Source organism: Amblyomma americanum, chromosome 9, assembly GCF_052857255.1.
Source record: "Amblyomma americanum isolate KBUSLIRL-KWMA chromosome 9, ASM5285725v1, whole genome shotgun sequence".
NCBI classification, from domain to species: domain Eukaryota; kingdom Metazoa; phylum Arthropoda; class Arachnida; order Ixodida; family Ixodidae; genus Amblyomma; species Amblyomma americanum.
In genome coordinates, this window is record NC_135505.1 from 26,048,520 (window position 1) to 26,060,318 (window position 11,799).

Genomic DNA, 11,799 nt, shown 5'->3' on the forward strand with positions numbered 1-11,799 from the left:
GCATCTGGTGACACAAAGTGAGGAATCCGCATGCTCCACAGTAGTATCTGCAAGGAACATGTTGATGTAAAAAGTCCTCATAGTGTTTTTTAGAACCATTCTCTGTAACGAGGTTTAGCGATAGAAAGAAAGAGCTCAAAGAAGGAAGTTAGTCTTTAAATATGCTTAGTGCCTCCACGTAACATGTGCTTAAAATTGAGCTGGTTGATGATGGCTACGTGGCTATATTTTTTGAGGTTGTGGAGGCCTCGCCAAGGGTGTGACATTCCCGTAGAGCCAATGGGGACGATTTTGAAATGCGACGGTGGCGGTGCCTGGGAGTTGGCGGTAAAGGCATAAATTGCTCAAAACTTTTTGAAACAAGCTCAGCCAAGCCAATCCAGAAAAATCCAATATGGCGGCGTTTGTTTACCCGGCTGGTTGCGGGCGGTTGCTCGCGCGTTCGTGGTGCTGGCTGCCGCTAGCTCGATGCAAGCTTCGTAAATACTGGTGACTTGCTGCTCCCGCGCTGCATTCCCGCTTGATTTCCTAAGTACTTACGACATCTGCTTACCCGCTTTTGCATTTCGATGTGTCTGTTGAGGCAGCACGGTGCATGGTGGCGAGCGGCGCGGCCAGCGCGGCTGATTAGCAGCTGCTTAGGGCGCTCGCTCGAGTACCAAAAACGTAAATAGTTTTCTCCAAAGAACAGTTTATTAAAGGAAACATCAGTAGTGGCAATCGATGTACAAAAGTGATTTTAGGCATCTTGGGCATTGCAATATCAGTGACAATCGTTCTAAAAATCAAAATTAATAAATTCCATTATGGAAACCTAGAACACATGAGCGAGTGCACAGAGAATATATACAGGGTACAAAGAGGTAAGGTACTATCAAGGTAGGTCCGGTACATATAAGCATGTGCTACATTCATGTAGCATATGCTTTTGTGCAGGTTCAGATGAACAGCAGTGAAGTACAACATCCGAGATGTATTGAAATGTATCTGTCTGTGGCTATGCATACACACATACAGAGAAGGGCAGCGAAAAGTTTCAGCCTTTCACTCGTTGCATCAGACTAAGGACAACATAATATGCTGCAGTGCTATAACTTAGTAAACAGATGCCATGAAAAGAACTTAGGTAACCTTGGGCACGTTTAGCTCTTGGCAGATGAGTTACAGGCTTGCATGCTTTAGGACACAGCTCGTCTGCCATGCCCTATTTTGGTTTCTTTGTTTTGTAGATACCAAGGGGAGGAAGATGCAACCAGGGCAGGCCGAGAATTGTGTGGAGAAGCGACTTTATGAAAATTCTCTGAACAGTTGTGGCCGTGGCTGGTGACGAACAGTAATTGGAGGTCATTAATTCAGCTTGCGATGACACATTGGGGTGTAACAAAATATGCGTGCGTATAAATAACTCATCTGAGAAATGAAAACGCACAGGGTTCGTAACAGGCCAGTAATGTTTCTCTATGTGGCGTTATACTGCATCTACCACAATGTCCAGTTATTATATTACTGAATGGTAAATTGCAAGTGGTCCGTGTACTGTACAGTATCTGCAAACGCTTATGGACGCCACACAGTTCAGCGTAATGCGCCGGCCGCTGCTATTGTGCCCCTCATGACCCATGTGTTGCTCCAAAAGGTGAAACCCCCAAACGCTACAACTTCCAGAAGGAAAAAAAAAGCAACTACAAATAGCACCGCAGCATATTTCGAGCACGCTTGTATTGGACACCAGCAAACATGTCAAACATTTTTCATCTTATGCGTACACCCCTCTTAAATGTTACAGAGCCGAGCACCTGAGCCAGTCCGCGTTTGCTGCCTGTGGGTTCTGCTCTCTGTTTCATACATCAGGTGCAATGCTGTCAAAGCTAGCGCTCTTGTTTGCGCTGCCTGCATCCATGACCAAAAAGTAGTGCGTTCCTTGTGGTGAGCGAAACATGGTGAATGCTTTGCCTACAGGCTTACTACATGACGCATTTGTCATGAGCTTGATTAAATGCACTGTTATTGCTGACGACACGCTGTTGCTTTGTCAGTCCTCAGACCACTCGGCCACAAAACAAGCACGGAATAACATACCTCCCTTCATTTTTTCTTGCTGATTACTTTCGTACATTTCACTGTGTTGTACCTTATGTATGAAATGAACTGTAGCTATCACCAATTTTCCCAGCAGCATAACAGAGGGCAAGCCATGACCAGAGGTTGCCAAGTTATATACCACAAGAACTCCTGGGTTCCGCAGAGCACTTTTTGGTTTTTGCGAGCACCTGAATCGATGTATGCTTCAACATTATGGTGTGCTTCACAAATTTACTTTTTGCACAAATGGCACTGTTACTGATCATAAGAACTATGGTTAGCATACAGCCAGTCATTAACTGAATTCTGGCATTCCTTGAAGGGCACTGAGCCTGTATACTTGTCACGCAGGAAGAAAGAGAAGCCAAAACAAAACGGTTTCCCTAGCACCTCTTGTAAGTTGTTAGCATTCAGCAATATTAATTTGAGAACCAATGGTCATAGCAATGCTCATACTAACAAGGCACACAAGGCTTCTAGAAGGCAAACTTGTACTTTGTAAAAGAAGTAACGCAGCAGGAGCAAAAGCAGTCAGTACAGTATATGTGCAATCGGAGCAGAATTACGGATAAACAGGTACATAAATACTTATATACATAAAAAATAAATAGTACAACAAAAAGTTAAAGAGAGAGCACATGTGTAGTAAGTAGGCAGCATTAAAAATCCAAATACAATAATATCCTAACACAGTGCCTCATGAATTTAGCCGGCTAATTTGCGCCTCTTTCTGGCGGGAGCACTCTGTTTTGTTTTTGACGTCATGCTCCTGTTTAAAAAGGAAAGGTGCCAATGCAGCCTTGTGCGGCAGAATAATTTAAGGAATTTAATTTTGCAGCCTAATGAACAGAAAACAGCTTGCTGGTTAGGCATCCTCTCAACAAGATTCCTGGACACATTGGACAAATGAGCACAGCAAGAGATTTCTTTTCTGAAGGCCGAATCCAATTTCTTTATATAATTTAGACATGCCTCAGAAGTTGCGGCAATTGACTGGAAAAGGTGCTCGGGAACACCATTCTCCTTGAGTAGTGCAAAGAATTGGTGTCGTCCATGGAGAGAGCCACCGTCTGCTGCAAGGAGTGTTCCCTCACATGTGCATTCTGTGGTTCTCTGGTCAAGAAAGCTCTTCACAAGAGTGCCAGCAACATGGTACACAACATTTTCGTATACTATGTCAGGGGCATCTTGTGAAGACGCCTGCAAGTCAGATGAACCTGAGCCTTGCTGCCTGCTGTGGCTTGTGCTTGGAGTGCTGCTTGGTGACAATACTGCAGAAACACTCTCCAAGTTGGTGAGGAACGCATGTGTTGTCACTTCGCAGTTTCCTTGCGAAAGTTTGAAAAGTTGGCCAATCCAAATATGTTTTACAGCAGCCACGAATTGGTACACATTAGGTGTCTCATTGCAGCCATGTTTTTGACGAACTATTGCAAAAAAATTTTCCAACGGATCCTGCTGCAACCGACGAGTGAAAAGATGAGTGTAATCGAAATCGGCCTTTAGATCTGTCCACAGCAGAAGTAAGGCTTTGATTGTAATCTGCCAACCTTTGATGGTGTGTGGTTGCTTGTCCAGAGGACCACCAAAATGCCATTGGGCGATCCAATCTATGCACGACTCAAGGAAGACATGATGTTCCGAGCCTTCTGTCATTGCGTACCGCAACTTGTCGTCCTGCTTTTTCAGGGCCGAACTGTTCAGGCAGTCAAAAAGCTTATCCATCCTTTCCGTGAACTCTGCTGTAAATTTTGCATCAACAGGAAGCTCTTGAATGGCAATGAGAGTGAGGAGTGCCACAGATACGGATTCGCTGAACACTTGTGTGGCGTACTTCACTCTCATGTCAGCAAAGGGCATCCTGTAGATGTGTTGCTCTTTTAGTTTTTTTGCCAATCTGCTTTTGAGATGCTCAACTGGTGTTTTGGAGGCCCGATCAATGTGACGAGTTTTTTTGTAAAGGGTTTCGATGTGTGTCCAGTCAACAACCTCAGAGCCAATGGTGAGCTTATGTCGTCGCAAATTATTTCTTGTGCATTTGATTAGGTGTGGGGTGTCAAACATGAAGTATATTTTGCGGTTGTTGACAACAAAATATGGTTCATGGATAGAATGGATGAGCATTCTTGACAGACTCACATTGTTCGACCCTTGATCACAAATGACCGCTTTCACCAGAAGACCTTTGGTTTGAAGCTGCTGAATTAAATCTAATAGCAGCTTGCGCATTGCAAGAACTGAAGTTGCATTGTGGGACGCTGCAAAGGCTACTGGCTGCATCCAACTTCTTGATATGCCAGACACCGCCATAACAAGGGCTATGTTTGCCACACGAGAAGTCCTAGTATTCCCATCATCTGTGAAGCCAATTACAATATCTTTTGATTGATCATACATCAAATTTTTTTTCAAGGATATTTCATCGAATAAAAGACAGCATGCTTTGTCTTGTAGTGGCCAATCTTTTGTAATTGATTCTATTGCATCCATGGCACCTGGAATGATACCAGGTGTCATTGGGATGTCTGCCAGCCAGCGCCTTAGCGTCCTCACATGTGGCAAATGGAGCTTTTCTCTGAGGAAGCGATAAGCTTTTGGAGAGTGAAAGAACAAATTGAGAGCGAATTGTTTAATTTGTTTTGACCAGTGCTTTTTGGATTTCGGAAATGAGCAGAGCCTGATTTGAGCTTTAACCAATTCAAAAAGGTCTTGTGGCAAATGCGGTTCAAGCTTGTTGAGAGCCTCCTGCTGCGTTACTCGCCTTGTGTCGTGCCTTTTCCTAATCCGACTCAGTGCCTTTCGGTACCTGTCGCTTCGAGAATGCAACTTCTCGAAGCGCTTTTTGGTGCGAGGGGTGTACACAACTGCGCCCTTCCTCCGCCGACTCTTGGGCGTTCCTGATGCTGGTGTCATCACTGGCTGTCTGACACTCTCTTTGGCACCGCTGAGGCCACTAGGACCAGCTTCAGCTGCAAAAAATATATAAAAAAAGCATATTTATGTTTGCCTCAGAGCGAGACCTACATCTACATCCCTCACAAAATCAAGATTAGGGTGCAGTCACAGGGCTACAGGTTGCCAAACTTGCAGGGCAATGTTTTTGTGTGAAATGATGAATACAGTCGTGCCCCGTTAATATGATCCTCGCTGATAGGGACAGTTTTTTCTGGCGACCAACTTTACGCCTCGCTTAAATGGAAACTAGTTGCTCGTAATACAGACAGGGTAATAGTTAATGGATCTCATTGTTATCCATGTGTTTTGCCTGCTTAATATTCAGAGCAATTTTTCATGACAAGCTTGAGTTAAGCAAATGGAAAAAACCAGAAATATTTATGTGCAGTAAAGCGATACCTACACGCTGTTACGGGCCTGCCGATACCCATCATGAATATATCAAGGTTACCGATGCATACTTTTTCATTGAAGTGGAAGGTTGTAGTTTGCAATAAATTCTAATGTTTTCTTGAGTACTTACCATAATCAGGTGAGTCCCATGATGCTGATGCAATCACTCTGATGGGTGTGCTTTGGGCAGCACCTGTCAAATAAATAAACACACTGTGGGAGGCTTCAACCAAGTATTTTAATTCTCAGGTGCACATTTTTAGCCTGGCTACGCAGCGTGTATGTGAATGGTAAGCAACAGGCTAGTGAAGCAATTTTAAGAACAAGTACCTGAGAAGGCTATCCAATGTTTTCATTGAGCTGAATGAAAAATTACCTGTAAATATAATTCTGTACAGATAGCACAGGGGTCCACCACGTAAACAATGCATTCATACATATGCACACAGAAAAATATATGAAATACTAGTTGGTGAGCATAAAGTTAACACTTGTTTCTTCTCTTCTGAAACAAATGTCTGGCATCCGAAGTAGTGGTACAGTAAGATGTGCCGACGTGCACCTAATTATTGCACACCACGACATAATTGCACACTGCTGCTATTGCAGAGGGTTAATTTATTACGTGCAAATCTGCAGCAATAGTGCTGCAGTCTATTGTTGAATTTTCATAGATTATCACTGCACTATTAGTGCATTGCACCTACCTTCTTCGTCAGCTGGGGGAGGGGGCGTAGTCTGCACATCAGTGAGCTGCGGGGCACGTGAAGAGTGTGGGTCGTCTGCAATTAAACGACCGCTTAGACACTCCCAATCTAAAGAAATCAGCCAGCAAAGTAATTACATATGTTTATTTTTTTGTGCTATGACAGAGCCCTCAGCATAAGTAATACTGCATTACAGGGTTAGCCTGAACCAAATGAAAAGTTCTTCATTTCAAGCTGTAATGTAAAACAGATCCTGACTTAGTGCACCTACCTGTGTCATGGACAGCAGAATCTGCACCAGCAATTGTGCCTAGCCCAAGTGTTGATGGCAACGGCAAGTAGTCTGAAATATAGGTACCACTTAGTTACTCCCAAGGAAAACAAACCAACTGGTGTAGTGAGACATTAGGAATGTTTTCCTATGCAAGATTGCAGGAAGACTTACCGTGACCAAGCATGACTTCCACTGGTGCAGCAGTGGACTGTAGTGGTGAAGCGGATTCAATGCCTATGCGAACAAGGAAAAAAAGATAGCCAATCAAGCTCTGCATAGCAGCACCTTCTGCTCAGTGCACAGTATGGCCTTGATGTTCTATTTGGAACGGTTTCTCTTGCTGGGAGTTAGTGTGATCTTAAATTGGGCTTAAATCGTTTTTGTGAGTTTGTAGGCAGTTACGATTAAAAAGGAAAAATTTGTGCGATAAATATACCGCGACATACAAAATAGCACAGCAGCACACAGGAAGAAGAATGAAAACACACAAACGAACACTTTACTGTGAACCACGAGGCCATAAATTCACTTGATGTGCATTGTAGGAAATACAAATCAAACTGCAAACCTATCTATGAAGCGTGCAATGTCACCACTATTAATGCTTGCAAACTTATTCCCGAAATCATTCAGGAAGAAATCAGATAGCCTAAGTGACATGTGCATCGCTAAATATCCTGGCGGGTTGCTCCTCAAAGAACCATTTTTACCTTAGAAACCGGTAAAATGTTTACCCTCCATGCTTGCACAATATGCGGCCACTTCATGTATAATTACCGCCTCGTGTGTCACAATAAGCTGCTGGCAGTTTGTGCGTGTGTGTGTTCTTTCTTGACCCTGTGTGCTATTTTGGAGTGAATTCGCGCAGTCTGCTCTCTATTCACCGCAGCGAACAGTAAGTAATAATGACAAGAATACTAAACATAGAGTTGTAAAAATTATTTTCCTCACTGCTGCTGGAGTGCACTATCCAGCATCTGATTGTTAATATGGTTAAGAGAAATTTAAGCTACAACATGGTACACAACTGCAGTCTGATGCAACTGAAACAATGGCCACATGACATTGAAGCAGGAAAGTTTTGTGCCCGGGAAGTGATGTTTGCAGTTAGCCTCTATGAATGCAATTGTTCCCTTTGGTCTTACATTTACAGGATGGGTTTTTCTGAAAATAGTGCCCTCACCTTGTGCCGCACCTCCTTCATAGAAATCTGCAACAAAAAAGCCACAGGATACACTGAGGGATCAAGCTTGGGAAGAATTTACTGGGAGAGGAATTTTGCTTACCCGGGTGCACCAAGGCTCTCAGACGAGGCTCATGCACCTTCACGGAAGGGACTGCTTCATGCGTGAGCCTTGTGCAGGCATCACTAGTGAAGCAATCCCTCGTGAAGTGCTTTGAGCAGAGCCTGTATGTTTTGTAGACCTTTTCCCTTGGTGTCTCCAGGAGTTCAAGCCTATTGGCATATTTCAGCCAAATGGAGAATCTGAAAAACAGCCAAATAACATGATTTCATACATTTTAAAGGTTTGCATACCTCACTTCAGGAATGCTTATTAGCATCTCCTTACACAGCAAAGGGGTACGAACATTATATAACATATATGCGTGAAAACAACTGTGGCAGGATGCAAGCAAAATAAGACAGCAGTTTGTAACAATGTGCCACAGCCTGCTAGTCTATTGCTATGCTGGCCAATCGAAACGATGAATGAAATCACCTTTTTAATGTCTGGCTATGATCGACAAGCCAGAACCTTTAAAATTCTTGAGCTTATGTTTTCTTTTGTGATCTGCTTTTGGTTTAGGTAACAATAACTAGTTCTTTGTTCCAAATGCTTTTTGGGTGCGGCATAATTTTGTGCAGCAGATAGAAATGGGGACAGAGCTTCACTGCAGACTTAAGCTCTATCTGATCATAGCAATTATTCCACTCACACTTTTCTCTAGGTAACTGCATACTAACCACCACCCATGATTCGTTCTTTTCTAATTCCTCCATTAAACACAAGTGCCAATGTAGCTATGCTATGGCAGACAGCTGCTTGCCCACAAATTTGAAGTCTGGATTAAGAACAGCAGGTAAATGAACCAGTAGGCACAGTTTTTCATCTTTTGCTTTCACTGTGATCAAATGGGAAGTGTGAAAGGGATGTGAGCAGAACATCAACAGGAAACACTGCTCTTTCAAGAAACTGAAGGTGCAGGCAAATAGCATGGGTCCAGAAGAAGGGGAAAAAAGTGCTTAAGCAAGGGAAATGTCCCAAAAAAGACACAGACAAGAAGAAAGCGACCTTCGCCTTCCCCTCACCCACCCGCCGGAAACGAGCGTTTCCGGCGTACTAGGCGAAACTATTTGCGAGCTTCCCAAAAGCTGTCAAGGACAAGGCGCGAGATAAGAGACATATGTGAGGAGATGGGAATAATGCGGAGAGTTCAGAGCCCTCCAAGGTCAGTCGTGCGCCCCGCGAGCGAGCAGCGTAGAGGACAGCCGGGGTGGAGTGTGGAGCGAAATTTACAATGCTGGAGCGGCAGCACTACGGTAGGCAATAGTTTCGAGAAACGCTTCCACGGAGTACATGGGTGGTTGAGCGCGGATATCGCGAGGAACAGCTCCGGTAAAAGTAAGAAAAACAAGACCGGCGGACTTTCTATATGCGGCTCACGGCGTGCAATGGACTTTCAGCGCGGTGTCCAACACTAGTGGTGTTAGTCTGAACAGCTCGATAATTTATGTGACGTGCATCACTGCTGCAGAAACCATGCACGAACACGCAAGAAATAATATTCAAGCGCGCTGAACTCCGTAAAGAAACAGCCAAACTGAGCATTACAATTACTCCGCTGACGACGCTATAGGCACAGAAGTTAGAATATTCATATTTAAAATACACTCTGAGGGCACCGGAATCTGCGGGGAATAAGCTTTTAAAGGCAGCGAGAAAAGTCAGTGAGTCAGACACACACACACACACATGCGAACAAGCAAGCAAGGTAACTAACGGTCCCACGCTTACGAGAGGCAACGGCTGTTGGGCCATCTCAAACTGCAGCACCTTCCCTTAATTTTGCTTTAATGTCCTTAAACGTACTTATCAAACTCATCTCGCAAAACCAAAGCCACTGCAGTAAACAGCGCCAGGTAAAACTAGTTCTATTCCGTCGGCAATTTCAAATGGTAACGACCAAGGGCGGTCAAAACAAAGGCACAACGGTCGCCAACGGCTATGCAAAGAGGGATACGATAGTCAGTGAATTCATAAATACCTGTGGTCAGAAGGAAATCTGAAGAGATGTTCTCCACTCCTGCCGGATGTGCTGCACCACTTCGCGCAACAATACATATGCGACATGACGCTGAGGACGGTAATCACGCTGGTCCAGTGCGCACGTCGCGTCGGCAGTCGCTCGCGTAGTTTCGCTATGCTTGCGCCGGTCGCTGTCGTCTGCTGCCACTGCGCTGCAGCGTTGCCCGCGGCGGCACTGGCGGCGCAGACGCGTTGTGTCATTTTCGCAATTTATTTCTTTGATATACTATTTTTAATGCTTACGACTGGTTATATTTTCATTCATAAGCATGTTTGTGTTGTCTACTATGGTCGAGAAATTTTACTTTTTATTAGGCTTGACTCCAGCCGCGTTTGCTGCCAGATACCAGGATCGCTGCAATCGTTCCGACCGTGGCGACACTTACGGCGCGGACGCGCAACTTGCAACATGCCACAGCACTGGCCTCGCTCACTGCCAAAGACACGTTACGTAGATTTAGAGTAGATGTCCAGGTTGTTTTCTGCGCTCTCTCGCCCTGAGCAGCTGAAATCGCTAAAAGAGGCTAATTAACATAAAGGTTATTTTACATGACTTGGCTCCTTGTGTAACTATTTGTGTAGTGCCGTGGTGATAATTCTCTGCAGAGCTTCTCTGGGCGATAGGCTCGAGTGTCACTTAGTCGTAAAGAAGAGCGTTCACGCCCACATCACACCTATTTGGGCGTGTTTATTGGTCTGTGGAAGGCATCCTCGTCCTTATGAATGCATAAGATTTATCTACACTTGCCGCTAATAAACTGAAAATTTCAAAGAAAGAATGTGAGTGCACAGCTTCACTTTTTTTCATTTTCGGAGGGCGGAGACCGGAACAGGCCTACAACATGCTGATGATGTAATTCTTGATCGCTAAAACGGATTTTAAAGTTTCCATCAAGACACTTCAGAATGCCGAATAGGGAAATGGCGATGTCATGAATGCGTGCTTCCATTCTCCAGCTGTACATACTTCTGATAAAAATCATAGAAACTTTATCTTGGCGCATTTGTTGGCAGCACTCTTGCATTTCGCGTGCAATCACTGTTAATAAAACTTACTAATAGCCACGTGGTCAACATAGCTTTTAACCAGATTGATTAGAAGACGCGTCATTTATTGGTTTTCAGCAAAAATTAGCGCATGGCCTACAGAACGGTGATCGTGCTTTGCTGCGAGGTACTCTTCAGTGCATCGAACAAGCGTAGCCGTGTTTTCTTTATCGTGGAAATAGAGCTAATGATCTAGGTTCGATTGCACTGGACGGCATGCATAAAATTTATGTCATCGCCATGTTGGCATCATTTTTTCACCACAAAGCCTTATTACTTTGTATTTCAGACCTTTAGCCTTTAGCCGCCGCGGTGGCTCAGTGGTTATGGCGCTCGAATGCCTATCCGAAAGACGTGGGTTCTATCCCGGCCGCGGCGGTCGAATTTCGATGGAGGCGAAATTCTAGAGGCCCGTGTACTGTGCGATGTCAGTGCACGTTAAAGGACCCCAGGTGGCCGAAATTCCCGTAGCCCTTCACTATTTATTTGAAATTCCTTACAGGTCCATTGGGAATTGTGTAAGGGGGGCGAAAAAAAGATATAATACAGTGCATTAATAACCAAAGGAAACAAAAGGAAACGTACGCGACGCAAAACAATTCACTACAATACAGGATAATGTGCTCACCGAACGTGGAAACAAAGCGCGATTAAGGCAAACACGGAAACATGGCAAGCAAACATAAGTACGAAAACATCCGAATGGCACGAGTGTAGCAGCAAAGCAAAGAACAATAATAGACTTGAACGTAGGTGTGCTAAATGACGGTTTCAGTGAAATATGTGATGAGTTTAGAATGGAAAGATTCTAGATTAGACGCGGAAGCGATGTTGTCTGGCAGATCATTCCATAATCTGATGGCTCGTGGTAATGCAGATGAGTTAAACGCCAATGTGTCACCATATATTCTTGCGAAACTAAACTGATTATAGAATCTTTTCGACGTGCGGGATGAGACATCGAGTTGAAATGAGGTAGTTCTATTGAAGTGCGGATATTTGTGAAATAGTGTGAGGAGAGCGATGTCACGCC

General features: G+C 44.2%; 1 protein-coding gene across 2 annotated transcripts; it reads right to left on the minus strand.

Moving 5' to 3' along the window:
- Positions 1–279: 279 nt before the first annotated feature.
- Positions 280–10,144, minus strand: LOC144105486 (uncharacterized). Of its 2 annotated transcripts, none has more exons than XM_077638606.1 (8): positions 9,679–10,144; positions 7,698–7,897; positions 7,595–7,621; positions 6,583–6,645; positions 6,409–6,480; positions 6,138–6,212; positions 5,561–5,623; positions 280–5,051 (listed from the first exon to the last, which is right to left on the minus strand). In XM_077638606.1, exons 1-8 carry the CDS (start codon positions 9,918–9,920, stop codon positions 2,788–2,790), a joined length of 3,006 nt encoding a protein of 1,001 aa, XP_077494732.1. In that variant the 5' UTR covers positions 9,921–10,144; the 3' UTR covers positions 280–2,787. The 2 variants fall into 2 exon arrangements, with proteins under 2 accessions (XP_077494732.1, XP_077494733.1); XM_077638607.1 differs by having other exon boundaries at positions 4,966–5,051; positions 5,561–5,643.
- Positions 10,145–11,799: the final 1,655 nt, after the last annotated feature.

Excerpts from the sequence above, each read along its gene's own strand:
- LOC144105486 (XM_077638606.1), bottom strand. The coding sequence starts at position 9,920 with ATGACACAACGCGTCTGCGCCGCCAGTGCCGCCGCGGGCAACGCTGCA. Across the intron at positions 6,213-6,408 it reads TTCTGCTGTCCATGACACAG|ACGACCCACACTCTTCACGT; the intron begins GTAGGTGCACTA and ends GTTTAATTGCAG. Across the intron at positions 5,624-6,137 it reads TCCCCCAGCTGACGAAGAAG|GTGCTGCCCAAAGCACACCC; the intron begins GTAGGTGCAATG and ends TTTATTTGACAG.